This window comes from Arvicola amphibius, chromosome 3 (genome assembly GCF_903992535.2).
Source record: "Arvicola amphibius chromosome 3, mArvAmp1.2, whole genome shotgun sequence".
Lineage (NCBI taxonomy): Eukaryota > Metazoa > Chordata > Mammalia > Rodentia > Cricetidae > Arvicola > Arvicola amphibius.
In genome coordinates this window covers 186,036,463-186,064,242 of record NC_052049.1, presented here as the reverse complement: position 1 = coordinate 186,064,242, position 27,780 = coordinate 186,036,463, and the positions used below count along the sequence as shown (strand labels likewise).

At 49.4% G+C, this 27,780-nt stretch overlaps 1 protein-coding gene across 1 annotated transcript; it reads right to left on the bottom strand.

The window, feature by feature from the left end:
- Window positions 1-833: 833 nt before the first annotated feature.
- On the bottom strand, window positions 834-26,245 carry Entpd3 (ectonucleoside triphosphate diphosphohydrolase 3). Its single transcript, XM_038324352.1, has 10 exons — window positions 26,206-26,245; window positions 22,867-22,994; window positions 12,647-12,764; window positions 11,172-11,322; window positions 9,163-9,322; window positions 8,136-8,369; window positions 6,532-6,804; window positions 6,274-6,384; window positions 5,035-5,172; window positions 834-1,070 (listed from the first exon to the last, which is right to left on the bottom strand). The coding sequence occupies exons 1-10, from the start codon at window positions 26,243-26,245 to the stop codon at window positions 834-836; spliced, it is 1,590 nt and encodes a 529-aa protein (XP_038180280.1).
- Window positions 26,246-27,780: the final 1,535 nt, after the last annotated feature.

Sequence of the window (27,780 nt, the reverse complement as noted above, 5' to 3'; positions counted from 1 at the left end):
AACTCCACAATGAGAAGAGCTACCATTCTAGTGGCTTCTGCGTGGCTTCGTGCTTCAGGTTCTGCCTACATGACAAGGCCAGGCATCCTTGGGGCTGCAGCCTTCTTAGGCTAGGGCTATGGCTCAGTTGGTAGAATACTTGCCTAGCATGCATGAAGCCCGGAGGTTCCAGCCCCAGTGCCTCATAAACTGGGTGTAGTGATTCAGAGCCATAATTGCAGCGCTCAGGAGTAGATCAGAAGTTCAAGGTCATCCTTGGCTACATAGTGAGCTAGAGGCTAGCATGAGCTACATAAGACTCTGTACTATCATCTTCCCCACTCAATGCTACATTCTACCAGTCAGCTTAATGCTTATGGGATGGCTAAAAGAAGTATCAGTGACTTGAGATAGGGCTGGACTCACAACTAAAAGACTTATAAAGGACCTATAGGACAGCGTGGGTGAGATGTCCCAGTCAGCCTTCATGGGCGCCTTGCTAGGAAGAATAGTGAGGGAGAGAAATGGAAGCCGGGCCCTGTGGTCAGTTCTTCCATGTTAAATTATTATGTTCCCGACTTTCTCTGGAGTGATGAAGCGAAGTCCCTGACCGTGACGTGACTGCCTGTGTCTCCTTGATTCCCAGTTGGTCAGCAACCAGGTGGGGAGGGGTTGCAGGGGCAACTCTCACAGGCTATTTGAGGGACTCCCAGGAGGTGCTCCAACGGAAGCCAGCAGCTGAGAGGCACATGACCCTGGTGTGTAACCATGAAGCAGGTCCTGGTGGCAGCCACTTTGCTCACATTGTCTGGTGTCACTCTGGCGGGTCACAGGCAGTCTCAGGCTTGGAAGGCTCAATCCGAATCCACTGCTTGTTCGAAGGCATTCTCAGAGCGTCCCTTTGTCCTGAATGCTAAACACAGATACAGAAGAAACGCCAGGCACAGCAAGGCGATAGCTGTGAAGAAAGCCAGAATGCCCATAAAGACAGGGGGCTGAATCGGCAGCCGGATCAGGGTACTTCCAGCTGGGATCTGGTTGGTCAGGCTGAGCATGTATCCTAGGGACCAGGAGATGCTGCTGTTCCCCACCTGCAGAGGAGAGCGGATGGCTCAGTTCTCAGGCAGAGTTGCAGGCTAGTCCCAGTCCACACTACTGCCAGCCCCACAAGGTCATTGTACACGGAGACTGCTTCTCTGTTTCCCAGGCACCCAGACCCAAATAATCACACAGAAACTGTATTAATTACAACACTGGTCAGTGCCTCAGACGTATTCCTAGCTAGCTCTTACATCTTAAATTAACCCATTTCTATTAATCTGTGTATCACCATAAGGTTGTGGCCTACTGGCAATGTTCCGGCAACTATGTGGTGTCTTTCCAACTCAGCCTTCTTTCTCCCTGCATTCAGTTATCCACCCTCCCCCCCAGGCCAGCTCTATTCTGCCACGGGCCAAAGTAGCTTCTTTATTAACCAATGGTAATAAAACATGTTCAAAGCATACAGAGGGCAATGCCACATCAGGGCACCCTGAAGAGAAGGTCAAAGGGTTTGCCTATGTTCTGATACTGTACCATAACCACAAAGAATTTGGTTCCTTCTTCAGTACAACGACCAGAAAACTGAGTTCCTTATAAGCCCAGCTAAGCTGAGGCACCGTCCCAGCAGTGAAATCATTCCTATTGTGAAGGGTGACTGGCCTGTTTGTTATTAAGGAAAGAGTTAGAAGGTCTTTACCCAACCCAAGATTGGGTCCTAGAAACAGTGTGCAGCCCAAATGGGAAGCCCGCTGTGTTCATGTCTTCTGATAGGTCCCCCTTCCCTCCTCTCCCCTCCCTTTTTCCCCTCTTCCCTTTCCCCCTCTCCTCTTTCCTTCTCTTCCCTTTTCCTGTCCCTCTTCTAAAATGGTCTCATTATGTAATTCCACCTGTCCTGGCACTCACTCTGTAGACCAGGCTGGCCTCAAACTCACAGAGATCCACCTGTCTTTGCCTCTAGAGTACTGGGATTTAAGGCATGCACCACCACATCCGGCCTTGCATATGCTTTTTAACTATCATATTTCAAGGCTATCTTTTTAGACATCTCCATATTTTGAATTTGCAATCTATAGTGAATCAAATTTATCATCTGTACTCTTCATCTCGAATGATGCTCTTCTTCAAAATTGTTGACCCAGCTATTAAATGACAGCACTGGCTTCTTCCACGGGCAGCGTTTGCTTGTTATTCATATTACACTTTTGCTTAGTGTCCTGTGCGTGTGTGTGTGTGAGTGTGTGTGTATGTGTGTGTATGTGTGTTTGTCTTCGTGTGGGTGCTTGCATGTAGAAATCACATGACAGCTTTCAGGAGTAGGTTCTCCTCTTCCACAACATGGATCCTAGAATGGGATCCTAGAATAGAACTCTGTCAGGCAGGTGCCTTTACCCACTGAGCCATTTCACTGGCCCTTGGCTTGATAGTAAGAAAACTTTTTATTAAACTTTCAATTTGTATATTACTCTTTTTAACTTTTCATTTGTATATTAGCATGGGACAGGATCTCACACATTACAGGCTAGTCATGAATTTACTATGTAGCAGAGGATGACCTTAAACTCCCAATCCCCATGCTCCCACCTCCCAAGGACCGGGATTATAGGTGTTTGACTCCATGCCTGGCTAGCACAGGATGTAACAGACACTCAGCACATGTCAGAATCCCTTTCCAAAATACCCCCCTTGCTCTTGCTGCAGTGTCCCCCAACAGTAACCAGAGAAGCAGCCTGGCTTTGTTGAGCTTTGAATATCTCATCTGACCATGTTTGTCTTTATCTCCTAGACTGGCGTCAAACACACTTTGTAGCTGGGATGACCTTGAGGTGACCTTGAACTCCTGATTCCCTGCTACCTGAGGGCTGGGATTACAGGGGTGTACAAGCCTGGTTTTGTGGAGTACTGGGGAAGCCAGGGTTCCACCCAGATACACTGTGTGTTGGACAACTGAGCCATACCCCAGGCTAGACCTGTGATGAATGCCATTGATGATCTGGATGTCTGTGTGCTGCTTCCCTGAATTTATTTTTCTCCCTTCATGCCTCAAGATGGTATACGGGGGCTGGAGCGGTGGCTAGCTGGTTGAGTGCAGACCGCTGTTGCAGAGGATGGAAGTTCAGCTCCCAGTATCCACGTCGTGCGGCTCCCCCAGCCTGTGACTTCATGCTCAGCACCTGCACTCGTGCTGCATACACACACATGCACACATACACACACACTTTTAAACATGGCATCTTTATGTTTTATTTGACACGATGAGACTCCTAGGCTGTGCTAAGCACTGTATCCTATCCGCCCCACCCCCAATGGCTTATCAGTAATGTAATGTTTCCTATTCTTAGGTCGTATGGGTATATTTTTGTTTATTTATTAATTTTGGGGAGACAGGTATGTATGTGCCTATCTGTATGTATGTATAGAGGTCAGAGGTCAAATTTTAAAATTTTACAGTGTGTATGTATCTGTGTGTGTCTGTGTGTATGTGTGTCTGTCTGTGTGTGTATGTATGTATGTGTATATGTGTATGTATATATGTATCTCTGTGTGTATGTATCTTTATGTGTATCTGTATGTGTGTCTATGTGTCTCTTTGTGTGTGCGTGTGCATGTATGTGTGTGTGTGTGTGTGTGAACATAATACACGTAGCAGCACCTATGTGGAGGTCAGAGGACAACAAGCAGGAGCTGTCTTCTTCTCCAGTGTGTGTTTTGGGGACTGAATCAGGTCATTGGGAAGGGCCCTCACCAGCTGAGCCATCTGGGCAGTCCCCGGAAGGAAATTTAAACCCCGAGTGTCTCCTCGGTGCAGAGCTATTCTCCATTCCTGCAGTGTGCTTGGCAGATGCCCGCACTTGCTAGAGAGGGCTTGGCACATCCCCGCACCTCCAGACAGCCTTATTGTTTTGTTTTTGTTTTTTTTTTTAGATGACTCAATTTTACTTACATGAAAATAGACAGCCCCAAGCTTAATTCGGGATATTGATTGGATTAATCCAATTTTACCAAAGCTGGAACTGAACAGCATGGCTCCAGACATCCTGTAGGCTTTGCTCCAGCCATTTCTGAACTGAGAACATCCTATCAGAACCGGGAACACAGTAGTGGCCAAACAGATTCACAGGCAAGTCCTGCCCGAAGCAGCCGTCCCTCCACTTCCTAAACATCTTAGGTCTAGGCAATAACTATCTATCTCTCTAGCTATCATCTATCTGTCCGTGTGTCTAATTATCTGTCCATTTCCTTCCAGTTATCTATCTTCCATCTATCTATCATCATTTAATCTATTACCCTACCACCCACCCATCCAGCACATCAATCTACCATCAACATATCATCTATCTAATCACCTATCATCTGCTATTACCACCTATCTATTACTGAGACAAGAAGGCCCTCCCCATCCCTGTTTAGTCTGTAATCACAATGACCTCAGGTTCCCTTAAAGAGAAAATTTTCATTTAATGAGAAGGAGCTAATGTGAACTCCTCACGCCCTCAACACTGTATCTTACATTGTCATTTGTATAACATGGAGAGTACTTAATTATTATGTTATAAAATAAATTATAAGCCAGGAGTGGTGGTGTACATCCTTAATAGTGAGCTCCAGGTCAGCCTGTGCTACATAGTGAGACCATGTCTCCAAGAAGAAAAAATAAAAATGTGAATTCAACTTGCAGTTCTCTTTCAGTATGAAAAGTCTCAAGCACTTGTATGTCCCAGTCTCTCACCAAAATGTCCCTCAGCGCTGACTACGCTCCAATCTGAGCTGAAGGCTGGCATCTCTCATGCCCAGACACCCCCATCCTTGGGGACTCATCCATTGGCCCTCAATTCTAATCTTCTCATCGGCAGCAATCTCCTGAGAACAATGGCTTTAAATTCTTTCACCTCTTTTCCTGGGGTGTTCACAGGCGATCAACAAGATTAGGTCATCCTTTAACCTTTGACTTCTCTTCTACATCCACGCATATAAACCTTTCTATGGCAGGGAAAACAAGAAAGTGCTTTGACTTACTTCCTTCTCAAAACGTATCTGAGGCCAAGTCTCCTCCGTGAATTTGTATCCGTTCACGAGCAGGTGGTAGATATAGTGGGCTGAGAAGCAGTAGGACCGAGCATACACCTCATCAAATCTGGGGAGCAGGGATGGGAGCTGAAAAGGAGGTAAAGACATCTGAGGGAGGCAGGCAGGGGGACCCCCAAATGTGCACTTGGGAGCACCTGAGGGTGACAGCGGTGTCTCAGAACCCGTCACTCAGAATGTCAAGATGAAAATGACAAGTAACATACACACACACACACACACACACACACACACAATTGCATAAGACCCGAAGTATCTGCCCAGTGTTGCTCACAATCCAGGTCACGGAGATTGCTCACCACCAAGGCTGCTTCGACCTGCCCTGCTTTTTCTCTTTCTTTTATTTATTTTCAGGTAGGGTCTCATATAGCATGTGCTAACCCTGAACACACAATGGACACACATACACGTATACACACATATGGATACACATGCTTTCCTATATCACATATACATTCACATGTGCATTTCGGAACATGGTCCAAGAATGGAGTCGAGTGAAGGGAATTCTGAGAGCTCGTAAGAAAACTCCAAGAGCCGGGCAGTGGTGGCGCACGCCTTTAATCCCAGCACTCGGGAGGCAGAGGCAGGCGGATCTCTGAGTTCGAGGCCAGCCTGGTCTACAAGAACTAGTCCCAGGACAGGCTCTAGAAACTACAGGGAAACCCTGTCTCGAAAAACCAAAAAAAAAAAAAAAAGAAGACTCCAAGAAAACAAGACAAGAGTCTTGTGACCTCAGTTTCTCCAGAATGCAGAACTATTCTTGGAATGTGTTTCTATGACCCTCCCAGGTGTAGGAGTGAGATCACTTCAGGTTACTCGTTACAAACGGCTGCTGCTGTTTATCTGCCTCTATGGAAAAACATGTTTTGCCACGTGTGGCTTGTCCTTGTGACTGCACACTTCACTCAGGTGACCTTTCTTAACCCTCAGAGTATAAACTGTCTGATGCTCTGAATAAAGTTGGCTATTGCGTGGGACTTTCATCCACCTGACGTATCAGCTCCATTCTCTCAGGTCTCACCACCTCTAGGGGATAATCATACACATGTACACAAAGATACACATACGTAAATATACGTACTAATACATGTTTACACACACACACATACAGTGTTTTGCTCTATTGTCTCTCCGGACACTCACTCACCCTCTCTTTTGAATACTGACCTCGATCCAGGCGAGTCTGCAGAAGTCCCAGCTGCTGCTGTTGAAGGACATAAGGGAGAAGCTTCCGGAGAGGTTTAGTGCGCTGGCTGTGTAATAGAACCCTGCAAATGCCTGTGAGCGGGACAGAGGCAGTGAGTTCACCACATATCTGGGGGGTGGGGAATAAAGACAGCAGGACAGAGAAAGGAAGGGATGGGAGAGGGGCACTCCCCTGGGGGTACAGAGGCCCCCCTCCCGCCATCTGGCCCTTGGTCTCACCACAAATGGCCCTTGAACCTTGGGCTGATAAATGCCATCAAAGGAACAAGCATCTTGCTCCTGGCACGCTTTGAAGTCAAACACAGATGCCACCTTCTCCCTGCACAGCCATGGGTCTCCAGTTCCCGTGAAGGTGACAATATCATAGGGGTTGTACTTGTCCGGCCTCTGCTTCTCGGTGCACAGGCTGCCGAACACGTGGCCCAAGTCAAAGGAGGTGCTGTAACCCCGTGGGTAGCAGGGGTTGCTGATGTTGGTTTCAGTGGGAGAGCTCTGGAGGCAAGACAGGGAGGTGTGAGATGGGACAGTTTCCTTCTGGAAGATTCTCCCCGCCACTACCCTGCAATGCCCAAAGAGAGGCTGAGAGCCACCACTTCACAGTGTGCACCGCTGCCTGGGAGAGCAGGAGTCCCAAGGGCATTTTCAGATAACTTGGTGTATACATGTATAAAACAGGCAGACAAATCAAGCATTGACTGATAATAAAAACCATAAAGATTGATTTAATGAAAACAATTTGGGAGGGTAGGGAGATAGATGGCTCAGTCAGTAAAGTGCTTGCTGCTCAAGGAAGAGGACGGGGGGGGGGAGGGAGGGGGTGCGTGCGTGCGTGTACACTTGTGCACCACCTGTGGAGGCCAGAGGTCAATGTTAGGTGTTATTCCTCCAGTGTCCACTTGTTTTTTTATTTGTTTTAGTTAAATTATTATTATTGATTATTATTATTATTGTTATTGAGAAAGGGTCTCACTGTGTAGCCCTGGTTTGCTTGGAATCACTATGTAGACCAGACTGGCCTCAAATTCATAGAGATTCACCTGCCTCTGCCTCATGAATGCTCAGATCAAAAGCATGTGCCACTCCAGCTAATCTTTGTAAGCATTTATTTTATTTGTGCATGTGTTTGTGTGTGCGCGCAAAGCACATGTGTACATTTGGGTGCTCACAGAAGCCAGAAGAGAGTGTCAGATTCCCCTGGAACTGTAGTTGTAGGTTGTTGTGAGCCGCCACGTGGGTGCTAGGAACTAAACTCCTGCCTTCTGAAAGAGCAGCAGATGCTCTTAACTGTGGAGCCATCTCTCACTCCACACCTTGTTTTTGGAACAGTTTCCATCACTGGCCCGGAGCTGACCCAGTAGGATGGGCTGGCGGGGCAGCGAACCCCAGGGATCTGCCCGCCTCTGCCTCTGGAGCTCGCATCACCATGTCTAGCCTTTTCTCACTATGAATCCTTGGCTGGTCTGGAGCTCACAGTGTAGACCGGGCTAGCCTCAAACTCACAAAGATCCTCCTGCCTCTACTTCATCAGCCCGGGATTAAAGGTGTGCACCCAGCCATGCCTGTCCAGGGAATCAAACTCCGGTCCTTAAGTTTGCCCAGCAGGCATTTTCCCAACTGAGCTACGGCTGCAGCCAGGATCCGCCCAGGTTTTTCTCACTCTTATTTGCTGGAAGCAGTTAACACAACTGAGGAAGAAAGGGAGATGGGAGGGAGAAAGATCCCGGATCACGTGAGACTACGATGCTATTTCTATCCACTTTGCAGACTGGAGTGAGGATGGACACTCAGGGCAGACCCCCTCCCCTGGCTCAGACCCTCAGCACCTGCAGAAGCATCGCCAGGAACTTCTTCTCTGCTTCATTGCGGCCGTAACACTGGAAACTGTGTGTGTAGAGCGTGTACGTGTAGCCGTACAAGGACACCTGCACTGTGTCGCTGGCGTTCAGCTCCATCTTCTCTCCTGACACAAAGGATATCTGGGTGGAGGCGCCGCCCAAATCCAGGGCTCCCGTGGTGTCTACTCCGTGTGGGTGAACCCACATGTGCCACAGGTTCTTCTGCATAGTGGGGAAAAAGAAATGAGAAGAAAGGCCAAAGACACCATCTCTACTCGCCAGGGCTTTCCACCCAAGTTCCAAGTCCTACTGAGAGGCAGGGACAGAGCTCAGGGCTGGTTCTCTCTTACGTTAGGGATTATAAGCTGAATTGGTAACACAAATGCATGCAGCTCACGAGCTGTGTGTGACGTACACATGCAGGGAGGCAACAAAGCAGAGAGGGCCTACTTGTTTTCTGCCCTGCTAGGAGCTCCCGGCTCTCCTGTTACTGAGTCTGAGGCCTCTAACGCCAGGAGGGGCTAGATGGGTGGAGTTTCATGTGAGAGTTCCCAAATATTAATCATGCCAATTAATTTGAAAATTCAAAATATATTTGTGTGGAGTCAAAGGTCTAGTCTGGGATGTGGTCTGCATGTCCTCTGCAGGGAGGGGACTGTGAGGAGACCAGGGACACAAGTGAAGACTTCGTCTCCCTGGGGACACTGGACAAAGTTTGAGGACGCTAATCTCCAGGCAGTCATGAGCCTCTTGGAAGGGTCATCCTCATGCTGCCCTTCTAAACGAGCCCAGGGTTAAATTTAATTCCCTCCCAAATTTCTTATAAAAGAGCAAAGCGGCGCGATTTCTCGCCTGGTCCATGCATTTGGTCCAGTACGCACATGCCCTTCCTTAGCTGCTGTCCCCAGTGCACTGCATGGAAGGAATGCCCCTGAGCAAGGACCCCCACCTCAGCTGTCACCCGCGGGGATGGGGTACATTGTGAGGTTAGAAACCATGCACGTCTTCCACACACCTCCAGGAAGTTTCCCATTATATAGTTGGCTGTAATCCATCCATACACCCCTTCCTCTTGCCCAGAAATGATTTGAGCACCCCTAAAATCAAAAGGCTGGGACTCGAAGTAGCTTTGGATGCTCTCAAGGACTTCGTGAGCTGCTGTCTCATTCTGCAACCTACGCAAGGCACAGAACACAAGAGACTGAGCGCCGCCGAGCCAAGGTGGGCTTACACCCTCCTCCCAGCCCAGTACGCAGATCTCCCAGGGTGGCTGGGAAGGTGGGATGCATGTCTTTACCTGCCAGACTGCCAGGTGGAAGCCCGGTTTGTCATCCCCTCCCCCGCCCCTCTGGTCCTTCCACCAGGTGGGTAATCAGGGTAATCAGAAAGACTTCTTATTGGTTTTGCTCTAGCTCTAGCAGAGAACATTAAGACTGGAGAGGACATAACAGTGACCTTTTTTTTTTTTTTTTTTGAGGGGGTAGCATAGAAAGGAGCCTCATTTGGCTAAAAACAGAAAGTTTATGACATAAGGGGAAGGGAGAGGGCCCAACCGTTGGATTCTTTGAGTTTCACCCAGGAAGGGACATGAGGTCCCTGAACAGAAAAACACCAGATGTGACCCTCAGAGCAGGTTACCCAGGCACCACGTCACCAGAGCTCCTTTCTGCCATGGTACTCTGTAGAGCAGTGGTTCTCAACCTGTGGGTCGTGACCCCACCGGGGGCCAAACAACCCCTTCACATGGGCCACATATCAGATATCATGCATATCAGATATGTACATCATGATCCGTAGCGGCAGCAAAATTAGAGTTATGAAGCAGCAATGAAAATAATTTTACAGTCGGAGGTCACCACAACATGAGGAACTATATTAAAGGCTGCAGCATGAGGAAGGTTGAGAGCCACTGCTCTAGAGAAAGCTCATGTGGAGACAACTCTCCTTTTGTTTGTGGGGAAAGGAAGCTGGGGTGCTTGCTTGCTCAGTGAGGGAAGGAGGAAAAGGCCCTGGTTGTGGAGGCAATGGTAAGGATACCATTGATAAAGAAACATCCAGGAAGGTCTGATCCAGCAGCAGATGCTCTGGGCTTCTTTACATGACAGTGTTCAAGCGCCCGGGCTCGCCTGGTCCTTTCTCCTGCTGGGTTCACGAACAGGGCACCATACTTCCAAAACCCTGAGCAGCCCGGACCCTGAACAAACTACATTTCCATTGTTGTTCTGGAATTATTTTAAAAAGTCTGTTTTGAGGCCAAAGCAACACCAGAGTAAAGAAATGGAGAGGGCGGGAGAGGCCCCTCACTGGCAGATTGCTTGCCCAGCAAGACTGGAGACAGACCTCATTTGCCTAGCAAGGTCCTTGGGTTCAATGTGCCGCACAGCACAGGAAGACAAAACAAAACAAAAACAAGAATAAAAAAGAGAAAAGACATTAGACTTGGCATGGTGGATCACACCTATAATCTGTAGAGGCAGGACAATGGCTGTAAGTTCATGCACAGCCTGGGCTACATAGCAGTTGCAGGCTAACCTGGTCAACAGAATGAAACCCCATCTTAACAAAGCAAAGACACAAAAGATATCTCCCTGGGATCAATGTCCTGTTCTACAGATTCAGCAGGAACAGAGTAGAGGGAATAAGACCATAAAAATCCCAAAGGCTTTGACCTGGGTGAGGGGTAGACATTGCATTGTCTTTCAAAGTTCTGGAACATTCTGCACAGAGGCAGAGCCGACGTGGCTAAGGGCTGAACTTACCACAGACTTTAACTGACTGTTTACCCATGCCCCAAACAACTATTCTCCAAGGAAGTACAGGATCCCCGGCGACCAGATGTCATGTCAGTCTGACCTTTTCTAGACGTCTTGGTGAAATCACCACAGAGAAGGAACCCATTTTAGAAGCATTTCTTACTCGCTGTGAAAACAATGGCTAAAGGTTTCCCAGCGACCAACGCCTAAATTTACAGCAGAATATGGGCAACAGAGTACCATGGACTCTTTGTGTGGCCTTGGTTCTTACCTCAGCAAGCGCATCCCGGCCGTGGCTCCCAGGTAAATGCGGGTGGACCCATGGAGGTACTCTGGTACCTGCTCCTTGACCTTTAGCATACAGTCATCAAAGGCCTTGGGGGCCTCCTGGGGATTATTCTCATAGCTGGAGATTCCAGAGCCTGAAGAGCAAGGGGTCAGAACTCACTAGCCTTCCTTAGAACAAACAACAGTAAAAGACTTCTAAATAAAAAGTCGGGGGACGAGGGGGGGCACAGTTCGGCCTTAAAGCACTTGCAGTGTTCTGTCCTCCAGAATCCAACCAAGTAAAGAGCTGGGAGTGGTGTGTGCTTGAAATCCCAGCTTTGCGGGGTGGGGCAGAGACAGTAGGGTCCCTGGGGCTCCCTGACCAGCTTCCTAGCTTACAAAGACAGAGAGAGAGACACAGACACACACACACACACACACACACACAGAGAGAGAGACAGAGAGAGAGAGAGAGAGAGAGAGAGGAGAGAGAGGAGAGAGAGAGAGAGGAGAGAGAGAGAGAGAGAGAGAGAGAGAGAGAGAGAGAGAGAGAGAGAGAGATTAAAACCCTGAGGTGGATGGTACTTGAGGACCGACAGCAGAAGTCCTCTGGCTGCCGTAGGCATGTAGGCATGCATACACACATGCACACCTGTACACCCTCACGCACTAGCTGTCCACAGGTGGAAGGAGTTCCTGACAGCCTGGATACCATCTGTGACTCGGGGCCAAGATGGAGTCATGGAAACCTCAGAGCACCCGGGGATGAACCGTCTCTCCTTTGATCAGTGTTCCCTCAGGAATCCATATACACTCTGAGGGATCAGAAACCACAAACTCCAGCTGAAATTACATAGTGGAAGTTTGGCAACTGTCACACCCTGGAGGACACGTGGCTTCTCCAGCGCTAATTCGGGTTTCTGTTTTCTCAGAGCGGTGGCCAGCCTCAGGAGTTGGCGAACCCAAGCACATTCCAGAGGTCTTAGACCCTCAGGATGTCCTCGGTGGGTATCAATCCCTGCCTCGGTTGGTGGTCTCCATTTAAGTGTCTAGTTCTGCTATGGGGGAGCCACCCTGCATGACCTGGTTGCCAGCATACTTGTGTGTGTGTTGTCTGTGTGTGTGTGTGTGTGTGTGTTTGCACTACTATGTGTGTTCCTCCCCTCCAGCACTGCCCACCCTTCAAGCTTGTACCACATGGCTTTCTCACATCCTCCCACGCAAACTGGGAGCTGAAAAGCACAAGAAAAGGTTGAACCTTGGCTCACTACTCGCTGTGCGGAGGCAGGCCCTTCCTTTCTCATACACAAGTTTTCACGGTTCCCACCATCACCCAGGAGAGCACTGAAGGGGGAAATCTCAGACCATTCACTGCCCCTGACATCCCTGCCAGGCGGAGGGCTGAGGTGAAGGGTTCCAGACTGGGCAGCAACAGGACACTTCCCTCTCTCCTGACTCCAGCCCAGGCCTCCCCTTTACCTTTCACGCTGCATTTGAAGGTCTGGCTGACCACTCCTGTGTTATTCTCCTTCTCTGCTGGCCACTGATAGACGTAGATGGTGGTTCTGGAAGAGCCGGCATCCAGCACGATCCCGTACTGAAGGGGAAAGGAAGAGAGCTGGGCCCTTCTGAGTGTTCATCTCACTGTGATCACTGAGAACCTTGGAAGTCATTTTAGTTTATTCTTGGAGAATTGCACACATGCATAAAATTATTTCGGTCATATCAACTCCCAATTCCCTCTCCAATTCTTCCCCAATTATCCCCCGACCCCTGACCCCAATGTTGCATTTTCATAGCTCTGAGTCTAGGGTCATCCTTGTGTGGAGGTGTAGGGCCATCACTGCAACACAGGCGTCCTGCCTAAGAAAGCAGCCCCCCTCTTCCCAGCAGCTACCACCTGCCCAATGCTCTTCAACTAGCCGTAGAGTCCCTTGAGCCTCCCCTTCAGCTATGCTACAATGTTGACTAGCCTGACCTTGAACCCGCTATAGCCTGACCTTGAACACGCCATAGCTTGACCTTGCACATGCCATGAGCTGGCAGTTGCAGCCACCGTGAGCTCATGTGTGCAGTGGCTCTGATGTGCCCAGCAGACACCATCTCACAGTATGCCTTCCCGGCCTCTGGCTCTTACAGTCTTTCCACCCCTCCTTCTGAAATGCTTCCTGAGCTATGTCGGGAGGGGATTTGATACAGATGTCTCTCATTTAGGAACGAGAACTCTGTGGTTACTCATCCTCTGCACTCTGACCTGCCCTGGACCTCTGTATTAACAGCTGTCTACCACAAAAAGGAGTTTCCCAGACAAGGATCGAGAGCTGTGCTGACCTATGACCATAGATGTATTTAGAAGGCAGCTTGATACTGTGTCTGGTTAGCAAAACAGCAGAAGGGGGAAGGGGGCACCCGGCTCTCTTAATGCACATGCTTTCTTTAGGTAGGGACAGATCAAGAAGAGAGAACTCTTTGTCCCCAAACCAACTGTAGCTCCCCGGACTCTGGGGAAGGGTGAGGTGGGGTGAGGCTCCTCAGTGCCGAGGTGCCACACTAGGCCAAGTAAGTCTGAATCTCTAAGAGGAGGCACAGCAACCTCCCCGGATAATTCTAATGCATAGATGACTTTGAGAACCGAATGTGAAGGAGCTGGTGAGCAGTAGGTAAGAACCCAAATCCCCACTTCGTCCAGACCCCAGGGATAATGCTGGGATCTCAGCAAATGCCCAGGTTTACTGGGGGGGGGGGGTATAAACAACCGAAAGAAATCGTGGAAAGACACTGTAGGGTCCCACAAGGAAGGGCCATGTTAGGATTCCCATCAGCCCTCGGAAGGAGAAGTGTTCACGATTAGGGACAGAAGAGAAATGCAATATTGTCAGCTGCTCCCCTGTGGTAGCACAGATGTGACGAGTGGGCAGGCAGGGGTTGCCGGGCAGAGCTAGGGTTGTCCAGCATTCCTGGGCTGGTCGGCTCAGCTTGGGGCAGGCACCAGGGAGCTATACCTGCAAGTCCAGCCCAGCTCAACCCTGGACCAAACTGGAGTATCAAAGGATGCATGTTAGGCATGGAATTAGGGATGCTAACCTAAGGCCAGAGTCACCTGGGGACACCCAGGGGCTTCAGGAGGCTTCAGGTGGCAACCTTCCGAATTCCTCTGCTTTCAATCTATGTTTGCTTAACCTACGGGAGAAGATGAAGCCCAGTCCCAGACAGGATGTTCTAAACGGGTTCCCCAGTCTCACAATGCTGGGAGACAGTTCACCTCCCTGGGTTATCTTAGGTGACTTACTGCAGAGGTAAACAAGAGGCCATGTACCCAGTGCTAAGTGGCTGCTTGTTTTTAACAGGCCATGATTGCTGAGTGTGGTAGTGTTGTCCATAAATCTACAACTGGGGAAGTTGAGGCAGAAGGATCAGGAGTTCAAGGTCATCCAAGGCTACCGAACAGGCATGAGGACAACCTGGGCTACATGAGACCCATCTCTGAAGAATAAACACATAAAAAATAAAAAGATAACTCTTGGTCATGTGTGGTAATCTCAGTATCTGGATGCTGCACACCCTAGGCTAGCCTGGTCACAGAGTGAGACTTGTCTACAAAAGGGGGTCATGAAAGAAGGTGGGGAAAGTTCTTTCTGGACAAACCCAATGATCTGAGTCTGATCCCTGGAAGACAAGTTGGTCAGAAGGAGAGAAATGACTCCACAAAGCTGTGCTCTGACTCCACATGTGCACCAGGACATACATGCGCACCCACCCCTCTCTCTCTCTCTCTCTCTCTCTCTCTCTCTCTCTCTCTCTCACACACACACACACACACACACACACAGAGGCCAAGGGCTCCTCAGATTTAATTATTGTCAACCTCATGTCATTCATCACGTCTGATGGCCTGCAGATGTATGTATCTATTTATTTAGAGCCAAGATCCTACTTTGTAGCCCAGTCTGGCCTTAAACTCTTGACCCTCTTTGCCTCAGCGTCTTATGTGCTAGGATTGCACGGGGGTGCCACCACACCAGGCTATGATTGTATATTTTTATTTTTATGTGCATATTTGTCTGCATGCATATATGTGTACCACATGCATGCCTAGTGCCCATGGAGACCGGAAAAGGGTTTCAGGTTCCCTAACAGTAACAGATAGTGTGAGCCACCATGTGGATGCTGGGAACTGAACCTGGGTCCTCTGCAAGAGCAGCCAGTGCTCTAACCACTGAACCATCTCTCCAGCCCCAGTTACATTTCTAAATCAGCATGGGATTATACTGCACGTATGTACCCAGGATTTATGTGTTTAATGGTCTTTCCTTAACAACTCTTCATGGAATCCTCTCTCCAGCGAACCACTTTGAATAGCTCCACCATGTCTTTTGTGAATTATAGAATAATCAGCTTGAGCACTTCTCTGGGTCGAGGCCTGCAGGAGCATTCCAGTTCTCTCTCCTAAGCGACTGCCCAGCTCCTGGGTCACAGCTTCTCTATTCTACAGAACTAGAAAACCAGTTGCGTTGGCTCTCGGACAGCTCCTTAATCTCAGCCCTTCAGTTTGTTGAAACTGATAGGATCCTGACAGGACATTCCCGTGGCAAACAAGGCTGGCATTGTTCAGATCTGTCCCAGGCAGAGACTCCAAGTGAGGGTAGAAACTGAAGCCAGGCATGGAAGAGGCCAGGGCCTCTGGAGGATCGGCCTGCTTTCTCCCCTCCCCCATTACAGATGAACTCATCACCACCCGTCACTGGCCTGCCAGACCTGGTGCCAATACACACACACACACACACACACACACACACACACACACACACAGGAGTGGGGAGAGAGTGAGAAAAATCTGCCTTTCCCCAAGTCCTTGTTCAAACCTTTGCAAAGGAAGTACACATTATGAGACTGGAAAGAAGGTAGAGCGTCCAATCTTTGTAACTCCAACTGGTACTGGGCTGCTGACAGTACCTGGACTCTCCAGCACCTGCTGGTGGGTGGGCAGGACCCAACTAACTCCACTTCCAACACTGGCCCACCTCTACTGGCATATGTGGTGCCTGTGCAAATGTGTATATAGGTGTGTGCCCATGTTGAGCATATGTGGTGCCTGTGCAAATGCGTATATAGGTGTGTGCCCATGTTGAGCATATGTGGAGGCCAGGGGTTGACACCAGGCGTCTTATTCTATGATTTTTCACCCTATCGTTTTAAAGATCTATTTATTTTTATTTTATATGTATGGGTGTTTTGCCTAGTACCCACCAGGAGTTCAAAAGAAGGCATCAGATTCTCTGAGACTGGAGTCACAGATGGCTGTGAGCTGCCATGGGGGTGCTGGGAATTGAACTGAACCCCTTGGAAGAACAGTCAGTGCTCTGAACCGCTGAGTCCTCTCTCCAGTGGCTCCACTGTGTTTGGGGGGTAAGGTGTACCCTCACTGTAGCTGGCCCTCTCCCCCTCAGTGCCAGAACGGGGGCGTGAGCCACTACACCCGGTCTTCACTCCTGTGCAGCAAGCACCTTACCCACTGAGCCATCTCCCCAGATGTCCCCCGCATTTGCAAGGTGGAAAAAATTATTTTACCCTGTGTTTAGAGATTTTTTTTTTTGGTTTTTCGAGACAGGGTTTCCCTGTGTAACAGTCCTAGTTGACCTGGAACTAGCTCTTGTAGACTAGGCTGGCCTCGAACTCATGGGGATTCACCTGCCTCTGCCTCCCAAGTGCTGGGATTAAAGGTGTGCGCCACCATGGCCTGGCCGAGATTTTTTTGCTTAAATCACTGGACCCACTGTGGATGCCCTGGTGATGTGGGGATGGGAGGGCAACTCAACTAGGAGACGATGGGTTATTCAAGGTCATTGTGCTATCAAAAAGAAGTGTGGCTTGGACGTGGCTCTGAGGACTCAACCAGTGTGTACCTCAAGGCGTGGCAGTGCACACTCCTAGCCCCGGCACTCAGGAGGCAGAGGCAGGCTGGTCATTGTGAGCTCGAGGGCAGCCTGGTCTACGTAGTGAGCTCCAGTCAAGACTACACGAGAGACCCTATCTCAAATAAATAAATAAACAAGCAAGCAAACAAACAAACAAATAAAGGGACAGTCTTCTTGTTCTATCTTTTCTTCTTTGGTTTTGTTTTTGAGTTTTTTGTTTGTTTGTTTCAAGACTGAGTTTCTCTGTGGAGCCCTTGTCACCTTGGGACTCGCTGGGTACTAGTCTGACCAGACTAGGCTGGTCTCAAACTCAGAGATCCATCTGCCTTTGCCTCCTAAATGCCGGGATTAAGGGCATGCGCTACCACTGCCTGGCGGAGCAGTCTTTCATTCTTTCATACTGAAGCCCGTGGTCACAGCACTGTGTGATCTTCTGCCAGAATCAAAAGTGCAGCTGATGGATTCCGGGCCATGGGGTTCATTTCAGAGTTGTTATTAGCGCTCTCAGAGGGGGCAGTAACAGATGCCTGAGCAGACGCACCCTGGGAACTAACTTTACCTGGTGCTTTACTAAGCTCTACTGCCTTCATAAGGCTGGTATAATCATCGCCTTATTTGACATGAGAACAGACTTGGGATTAAGCTGCACTCACTCTCAGACCTGTCTGTACTCAGTCTCCAGATTTGCGTGGAGTCCCAGGAAGTCAGGTTTGATGAGCTGACTGTGGAATAACAGGCATGAAGTGCTATGATAGATATACCACCTTGTTTGGACAGAAGACCCCTTCAGACCACACCCCAGGGGCAAAACTTGCTCGAGGCAAGATAGATCAACTTGTTTAAGGAATCCAGGACTTACACTGTGGGAGGAACCACTATGAGAACAAGGGGGGAATGGCTTTCACCCAGCCTGACTCAGTGACTGTACTTCAGAGAACATCAGTAGAGCATGGGCGTGGGAACTAAGAAGCCCGTGAACTAACACGGCCTGAGCAGCTCAGAGGGAAAGCCTATCCCTGAATCCTTAGGACTATTCAGTACCCTCTTCAATGGTGACAGCTACTGGCTACAAAGGGGGTACGGCACTGAGATACTGGGAACCCTCAAACAAGGGAAGATTCTGGAGTTCGTGGTAATAAAGCAGGTGGGGGCCTGAGATGTGATAAATAGAAGGGATATGGCATCACAGTTCCTCCAAGCTTGTGGAGCAGGTCGAACCAGAGATGCAAGGAACCCAGGACACTTCCGACCCTAGACTGAGTTTTCTTTACTGGTTCTGCTCTTAAACTCGCAGCAGCCAAGGTCAGGCAAGTCAAGGCTGGATTTAAGAGCAGGTGTCAGACCCTTTCACGGGGGCAACAAACGCTGCCGGCACAGGGGAAACCGGTGCTTCATAACCCACAGCCAGCTGCACAGAAGCAAAACGGGGCTTGTGGCATGAAAACACCAGCACTACCAACGCCAAAGGCCCCCACCGCCATTCAACTGCGCCACTCTGCCCTTCCCTGGCACACCAGGGAACACCGAAGTGCAGAGGTCTCGCAGACCTAAGCAAAGCTGCGCATGGGACTCCCTCCGCCAGCTGTCAGTCATCTGCCCAGCTTCGGCCCAGAGCATCTGTCTCCTCTCGCATTTCATCCACCCACTCAAGAAACCGGACCATCCAAACCGGGCAACTTCCTGTGCCCTGTAGCTGTGGCCAGGGCCAGCAGCTATTTCCAAATGGATTGAAAATCCTCTCCTCCTCCCCTGCCTCCCTCCCACCCCCGCCGGCAGTATGCAGCAGCCCAGGCTGGCTTCATTTTGTGAGTGCTGGGATTAGAGGTACATGCAATCTTGCCAGCTGTTTAGCAATGGTGATGACACACTACCATAATAATATAAAGTACAGAGTGATAATAACAAGCCAGCCACCATCATTTGTTAATGGCAGCATGCACCACGCTGTCCTTACTCAGCTGGCAGCACAGAGGGTTTGTTGGCACCAGCATCACCCCAAACACATGTGTAATGAATACTGTACCATGATGTCTATTTTAGTCAGGATTTCTATTGCTGTGAAGAGTTATCAGGACCACAGCAACTCTTACGGAGGAAAAATATTTAAGTGGGGTAGCTTACATTTGCCGAGGTTTCATTATCAGGGGGGCCTGCAGGCAGACACGGTGCTGGAGAAGCAGCCAAGGGTCTTACACCTCGGCTTGCAGGCAACAGGAAGTGGTCTGTCTCAGTGGGAGTGGTTTGAACATATATGAAATCTCAAAGCTCACCTCCACAATGACACACTTCCTCCAACAAGACCACACCTACTCTAACAAGGCCACACCTCCTAATACTGCCACTCCCTTTGGGGACCATTTTCCCTCAAACTGCCACACTATCACAATGGTACCCTGTCACTAGCTGACAGGAAGTTTTAGCCCTAATTCCTATAAGCAGCTACTTGCAGCCACCTCTCAGACTCGTGGTAAGATCCACCCTCTAAGATCCTGACTTAAGGATCCGGTCACTAGAGCACAGGCTCAGGACAGGCATGTCCTATGGAGAGACTCGAACACAAAGCACAGTTAGAGCTGGCCCTTCTGCAGGGCGGGACCCAGGAATGTGGCTCTAACCACAGCATTCTAAGGTGGTCCCGGGCCTGGCAGTGGTGGCGCACGCCTTTAATCCCAGCACTCGGGAGGCAGAGGCAGGTGGATCTCTATGAGTTCGAGACCAGCCTGGTCTTCAAGAGCTAGCTCCAGGACAGGCTCCAAAGCTACAGAGAAACCCTGTCTCAAAAAACCAAAAAAAAAAAAAAAAAAAAAAAAAAAAAAAAGGGGGCTGGAGAGATGGCTCAGAGGTTAAGAGCATTGCCTGCTCTTCCAAAGGTCCTGAGTTCAATTCCCAGCAACCACATGGTGGCTCACAACCATCTGTAATGGGGTCTGGTGCCCTCTTCTGGCCTGCAGGTATACAGACAGAATATTGTATACATAATAAATAAATAAATATTTAAAAAAAAAAAATTACTCTACTAAGGTGGTCCCGGTTTTCCCTCCCATCCCCCAGCTCTACAAGGCCTCCTGCATCCATGTATCTCAACCCCCCTTCTTCCCATGCTCCTGTTTGGGTTGGATTCACTGCTGTCTTATCAACTTGACTCAAACTGAAGCCGTCTGGGAAGAGCAAACCTCAGCTGAGGAACTGCCTCCAACAGACTAGTCCATGGGCATGTCTACTGAGCATTTTCTTTATTCGTCATTGTTTCCTTGAATGTTCGAGGGCTCAGCCCACTGCGGGAGGTGCTATCCTTAGCAGACTGTCCTGGGGTATGAGGAAGCAAACTGAGCAAACCCTGGGGAGCAAGTCAGTAGGTAGCACTACTTCCCCATGACTGGCTTCAGCTCCTGCCTCCGGGTTCACGCATGGATTCCTGCCCTGATTGTCCTTCAGGACAGACTGTAAGCAGGAAGATCACCCCTCCCCAAGCGGCTGTTGGTTACGGTTTCTGTATCGCAGCGATAGAAAGCAAACTAGGACAGCTCCCACTGCTCTCACCGACTCACCGAGACTCTGCTCCTGAAGTCTCACTCAGAACTGAGGGGAGCAGGAGGAGGAAGGCCTTGGGAAGCAAGGGCTGATGGTTGCTAGTCTTGCCACTCGCTAGTCTCTTGGTGTGCAAAACAGGGGTCACCAGTGGTGGCACCGCCGTCCCCGCAGTTGGCACAAGGGTTAAGAAAGACAAATTGCCATGTGTGTGTGTGTGTGGGGGGGTGCTCACTAGACCAAGCAGCAGCCTAATCAGTGTGAAGACAAGCTATGAGCTTAGCTGCAGTCCTGAGTTTTCATAGTTTGTAGGAAAAGGCAGAGCCCGGACCATGGAAGAACAGCTTCTCTGGCCTCAGCTGATGCCTTGACAGGGTCATTTGTTTTTCTCTCCTCACTGGACAACGCGTAGGTTAGACAGTTTCTTTTCCTTCACATTCTCCATAAGGACCGAGCTTTCCTATAAACATTTTATTTTATTTTTAGTTGCATGTGTATCTGTGTGTGGGAATGTGTATGTGAGCACAGGTGCCTTGCAGAGCAGAAGAGGGCACCAGATCTCCTGAAGTTACGGGAGGTAGAGGTGGCTCCACGTGGGTTCTGGGAACTGAGCTCAGTCTTCTGCAAGAGCAGCAGGTCCTCTTACCACTGAGATCTTTTTGTTGCTTTGTTTTTTGGTTTTTGCTTTTGTTTTTAGACAGGGTTTCTCTGTGTAGCTCTAGTTGTCCTGGAACTCACTCTGTAGACCAGGCTGGCCCCAAACTCACAGAGATCTGCCTGCCCCTGCCTCCTGAGTGCTGGGATTAAAAGCGTGTGCCATCATCACCTGGCAAATGTGGAGATTCTCAAGTAAAATATTCCACAACCCTTAATTCCATTACTAGGGAGGTAGAGGCAAGTGGATCTCTGTGAGTTCAAGGTCAATATGGTCTACAGAGTGAATTCCAGGACAGCCAGGGCTAGGCAGAGACTCGTCTCAACAAACAAACAAATACAACACAACAAAAAGCCACCACAACAAAAAGATCTTATTCCAACCATTCCAAAGACCAGGCAAAGCCACTCACGGAGCCTCTGGTAATATGACTTCCTCGTTTTCTGAAACCATTTACTCAAAACACAACCTTCGAGCGAGCAGTTGCTAGTGGCAGGGAGATGGAGAAGAGCCATGAAGTCCAGCGTAACCGCTACACAAGAGTCAAATAACACAGCGGAGCGGCTTGGCTCCCTGATGGAGCTCCTCCAGCTGAAGAGACTTCATACATTTCTAATGAGCCCCAAACCTAACAGCAGCACGCAGCAGGGACTCTAAGTGGCCTTCAGAGCCTAAAATATTCCTGTTTGGGGTATTACGTAAAATGTTTGTTGACTGATTCCCAAAACGACTGAAGGGCTCCCTGAGTCATCATTTCAAAGCCCACCTGCCTACCCTACCATCCTCTCCTCAGAGAGGCCAGCAATCAAGCCCGAGGCCATCCGGGGATGAACTCGGAGAGGTCCCTGGACTTACATACAAAGTCCTGATGGGACCGGAGTGATCACACATGTCTTAGACCTAAGAGAAGCGGTACAAATATGGCTCAAAGATATTTCTCAGCCCTCTTAAAACCAGGAATCCATGTTGTTAACATTCAAGCGTCCGTACCAGCTGCCCTTGAGGTCCAACCAGGATACTTCCTCAGCTGCAGCCACTAAGAACACCTCCTGTGCACATTCGCTACGTGGGCCTTGCCCACTTCCTGTCTCTTCCTTTCTCTCTCGACAATTCCCTGCCTGTCTCTGTCTCTGTCTGTCTCTCCTCTTCTGTCACCCCGTCCCCAGAGGCTGGGTTCCCCTCCCTTCCCCCCTTTTCCCATTCACTTTCCTCCAATAAAACCCCCCTCCACCTGAGCTCTGTCACACGGCCTCTTTCTCTTGCATGCTGCATTTTCTAAATTACCACACCTGTCTCCTGCTGTTCACTCATGATCAGACTGCATGCTGTCCAGGAACCCATCGACGAGTAGGAGCCGGCACTGTACACCTGCAATTCTTGGGTACACATTCTATCGTTGTATCTATGGTAGATGTCAAAGCAAGGCCACCCAGTCCCTGGAAAAGGTCCCACTCCTCAGTCTGCAGCACAAGTCCACCATTCCCCCACTCCACCTCCTCCATGGGTCTCACACTGCTTTTTCCAGCTGGAGGCTAGAAAGAGAGCTTTCCCTTTAAGAGCGGTTTTAGGATAGCTGGCAGCTCTGGCCCATTCTGGCTTACCTTCAGCCCGGGAGGGAGGACCTGAGGGTGGCGGATCTGGATGAGTGTGAGTGTCACAAGCACCACGATGCTCACAAGCAAGACCACCAAGGTGACAATGGCTGGAGTCCGGGAGAGGGCCCTGAAGCCTGCAGGGAGAAACCAAGCATCACGAACGGAGTTCCCAAAACTGTTCTCTGACCTACACACTCACCACACACACACACACACACACACACACACACAAATAAATATGTAAATGCAAAGTGAAAATTTTAAATACAGACTGAAAATCTGGGTTTTCAATTGGGTGGTGGCAGTGCACACCTTTAATCCCAGCACTCGGGAGGCAGAGGCAGGCGGATCTCTGAGTTCGAGGCCAGCCTGGTCTACAAGAGCTAGTTCCAGGACAGGCTCTAGAAACTACAGGGAAACCCTGTCTCGAAAAACCAAAAAAAAAAAAAAAAAACAAAGCAAAACAAAATAAAAGAAAGAAAAAAATCTGGGTTTTTCTATGATCTTTTGCTTAATCTCAGTGTAAGAAATTAGAATTGTAGATCTTAGCAAATGGAAATGATTTCATTTCTCCAAAGCTGTGAAGTGAACAGGGAGCAACACAGGAAGAATGATCCCCTGAAGGTTTGGGGAAGGGGCTCATGGGGAGGGAAATGTGGGCACTTCCTGCAGTGATGGACTTGCTCTCCATAGTAGCAGGATTATGGGCTGTGTGGGAGCCTGTATTTGTGAAAACTCACCAAGCCCTTCCATAACCCTTAGGAGGCAAACTTGAAAATCAATCGAACTAGCGTCTTCTGTACAACTGCCCTTTCAAATTCTATAATTCTTAGTAATTGCATACACACCAGGTCTGAAGGCACCCAGTACTCGGTAGGCAGAGGTAGAAGGATCTCTGAGTTCAAGGCCAGCTTGGTTTACATGGAGAGTTCCAGGAAAGCCGGGCCTCTACAGTGAGATACTGTTTCAAACAAACATGAAAGAATTGCATACACAGTCCTAAAACATACGCGTTCAGAAGGTGAGACTACCCAATTCTGGAGTGTAACGTAAGAGCTAACAATTTCTATATCAATTATATGTAGTTTTAAAAAAATAGCAGCTAGTTAATTAAAATGTTGAAGTTGGCTGGGCTTGATACTACTTGCCTATAATCATAGAGGGCCCAGAGGTGGGAGGACCAGAAGTTCAAGTCCAGTCTTAGCTATGTAGAAAGCTCAAAGTCAGCCTGGGCTGCACGAGAACCTTCATTTTAGAAAAACAAATAAACAACCAAACCTTGACTAAATAATAGTCTTTGTTGCTGGGCAGCAGTGGTGCACCTTTAATCCCAGAACTCAGGAGGCAGAGGCGGGTGGATCTCTGAGTTCGAGGCAAGGTCAGCCTGGTCTATAAAACAAGTTCCAGGAACAACAACAAAAAAGTCTTGGTAAACTATTGAGGCATAAATACTAATAGTACCCAATGGCTAAAATATAATTATAGAAGATGAGAAAGTATCCGTATTTCTATTGAAATTGGCTGTTTAAGTGCAAATTAATTAAAATAAGTAAATAATTCCTCAGTCATATTTCAAGCGTTCGGTCCCTCAGGTGGTCCTGTGGTGGCTGTGCAGGATGAGGATGCTACAGTTCATTTCCATCACCCCATCCCTCAACAGCCATGGGTGTAATCTGCCCTATTCCAGAACTTTCCCTCGTGGGTCATTTCAGACTACGGTTTACTTCCTCTTTATTTCTAGATTTTTCCTGGAAGAAAACAAAGGCTGCATGCACCACCTTAACCAAATTAGTCGCAGCCCCATATCCAATTGCACTGCCTTGTTTGCTGCTTGGGGGGGGGGGTGCGGATGTGTGGCTCAGAAGAGCCAACTCCTGCCTGTCAATATAGACAAGCAGCAGACACTTCCTGATGTCAAAGGTGACCACCTAGCACCTCCCTCCCCTCCCTTGTCGGGATTGTAACTGGTATGGCATCCATGGAAGACAATTTGTCAGTGTTTACCAAAGCACAAAGAGGCTCACCATACCACCACCACCACGCTGCACTTCTGGAAACCCACCCTACCCCACTTAACCCACGAATGTGAGGGGACTTATGGATGGGTTACTCATTATGGAGAGCCTAGCCTTGTGGCATTGACCCTCAGAGCATCCAAGGGGTCCTCGCCAGCCAGCCAGCAGCCAGTAATCCACAGAGATGAATTCACTCCTACTTTCAAACCTCATCGGTGTCAGTAACAAAGGTTTGAGGGATTTTCCCCCCAACAAGACCTAGTAGAGTTAATCTGCCAAGTTTAATCTTCCTTAGGAAAGAATGTAACCAATTAGCCCCTGTGTGGAATGTTACAGTGTGTGTGTTAAAATTCCAATGTATCCAATGCAATATAAACCGTCTCCTTCAGTGCAACTTTAGTATATCTTTAGTATATCTTTCCAAGATATTTCATATAAATTGGTCTTTATGTCCTCGCCAAGAATCAGCAGTTTAGGGCACAGCTAAGGAACCTCGTCAAGGAGAGGGTGTGTGAAATGTAAGTCTCCTGACCACAACCATGGGCTGGCCTGGGAATCCTTTGGGCTTCAGCACTTTCCAAGTGAAAAGCTATGATTACCCTCAGCAAACACTTACCCAGCAAAAAGAAAGAAAAAAAAAACTTATTACAAAGGGAACAGACTAGGCTAGGTTTCATTCATGAAGAAACACAGCCTAGAGCTGCGCAGCAGTTAGGGCTGGGCAAACATTGTTTAATTGCAGGTGCCTACCTGAGCCCAGAGAGGAGGTGAGAGCCTGCTGAGAACACACCTCCCACCTTCATGTGGATAGCTGGGGGGCTGGGTACCCTGGCTGGGCAGGCTTGGGAGTGTGTGGGAGGGGGAGGGAGGGAGGGAAGAAGGGAGAGGGAGAGAGAAAGAGAGAGGAAGGGGGGGAGAGATTCCTGCACAACCTATCATAACACTGACCCCCCAAAGGCTGGAGGGTGTAGCAGGCACTGTGCCAGAACAGATCCAACTCTATCAGGATTCAGCCGCAAGTCAACAACACATAGCACAAACCTTACACATAGCTAGGTAAGGAAACCACAAGAGCCAAAATAATGGATTATACAAACAGGAAAACCCATTTAAGCCAAACATTTGTGTTAGCCCTTGTTTCGTGTGGCTTTGTGGAAAGCATTACTTTTATCTGGAGAATGTCAAGGGCGAAACCTAGCTGAGCCACAGCGTCTAGGAACAATGACAAACAGTCATTCACAGGAGGTATGGATGGAGAGGGGCGAACCCAAGCTGGGATTCTCCCGGGATCTGACAAAACCAGGTTCATCATCCAGTGAGCGACACTTACCTGCTTGCTCACAAGGCTGACGGGTCACTACGGTAAACATCTTCTCTCCGGGCTGAGGGGGAAATAATACAGAATGAGAGTGTGGCCAGCCCCTGACTTCGGAAGTTCAAAAACAAACTTGCACGTTTTAATATCGGCTCTAAATCGAAGAACTCAAGAGCTTCAGAGACCAATGGGAGTTAGACCGTCAAGCCCAACGTCCTCTCCCCAAATGTAAAGCTGGATGAACGGATAGGTTAAAACTTTACGGAGCAATTTTGAAAATAAAACCACAAAGGAATGCGTTTGCTTTTCCCTTTTTCTCTCCTGTAAGTCGCTCCACCTGTGAGCATCTCATGGCCACAACAAATGCTTCTCTTAGGAACATTCACAAGGCTCATTCTGGGCTGTACTTCAAAGCGCACCAGCAAAGCCGGTTCGCATTGGAGTGTGCTGGTTGGTGACTGCCAGCATGCAGTCACCCCTTAAAGACCTGCGGTGTGTCTCCAGCTCCCTGACCGGAACACCTGCAGACAGCTGTCAGCCCTGGGAATAAGAGTAGGGACCCGGGAGCCGGCCGATCCCCTACATTCGCAGGTCTTGGGGTGCTTCGTGTCGCGGTGTCCCCTCCCGGCCAAACCACAGTGCCTAGCTCCCCGGGGTTTCGGCTCCTGCCTGTGACCCTCGGCCGGGAGCGATGCCTAGTCCTTCCCTCCCAGCTCCTAGCCTCCCGCAGCCCGCTCCATCCCACCCCTGCGCGGGGCTCCAAACCTTACCTGCGCGCTGCGCTCGCTGCGGGTCGCTGAACGGCGGCGGCGCCTCCAGGGTGCGGGAGGCGCGGGAGTCCGGGAGGCGGGGCGAGGCGGCGTGGGTGGTGCAGTCTGCGGGGACCGCCTCTGCGCTGAGGCCAGGACCTCTTCACCTTCCCTGGCTCCTCCCTCTCACTTCATCCCAGCTTGTCCTGGAAGAAGAGGGAGGGAGTCAGCGCCACGTGGGGGGACATCGGATCCTTGCCGGCCCCCGTATTAGTTACTTCCCTCGTTGCTATGACAAAGTACCTGACGAAAGGAACTTGAAGAAAAGGTGACTCACAGCTGTAGGGTACCATCCTTATGGGGCGGGGAAGGCGCGCTGGCAGGAGCTTGAGCAGCTGGTCACCCTGCCCCTGCAGTCAGGACCCCAGCCTAAGACATTGGGGTCGCCCTCATTCAGGGTGGGTCTTCCCACATCAGTTAGCCCAGTCTAGGTAACAGTTTCAGACATGCTCAGTTCTGTCTCCTAAGTGATGCTAAATGCTGTTAAACCGACAGTATTAATTATCACAGGGTCCCACCAGGACCCAGCCAGATAGTTCTCCACATCTTTATGGTCTAACTCCCTGAGCAGTCCCTGAGCCCAAGGCAGACGAGGAGATGATGTGACCTTGCCCCTGGTCCCAAGAGATCCCGAGTGGGAGTCAAGTACCCTTTGCCTGCCAGTCCTCAACTGTCAATACAAATAGCCTTTTAGAAGAAGAGATGCATTTATTACACTTAGTTGTGCGTGTACCTGCTTGAGTTTATGTGTACCATGTGTGTGAGGTACCCTCTGGAACTG

Coding starts and splice junctions, on each gene's coding strand:
- Entpd3 (XM_038324352.1), bottom strand. CDS start 26,245: ATGTTTACCGTAGTGACCCGTCAGCCTTGTGAGCAAGCAG. Junction 8,370..9,162: donor TAATGGGAAACTTCCTGGAG/GTGTGTGGAAGA, acceptor CCCACTATGCAG/AAGAACCTGTGGCACATGTG. Junction 1,071..5,034: donor AGATACGTTTTGAGAAGGAA/GTAAGTCAAAGC, acceptor TCTCCTCTGCAG/GTGGGGAACAGCAGCATCTC.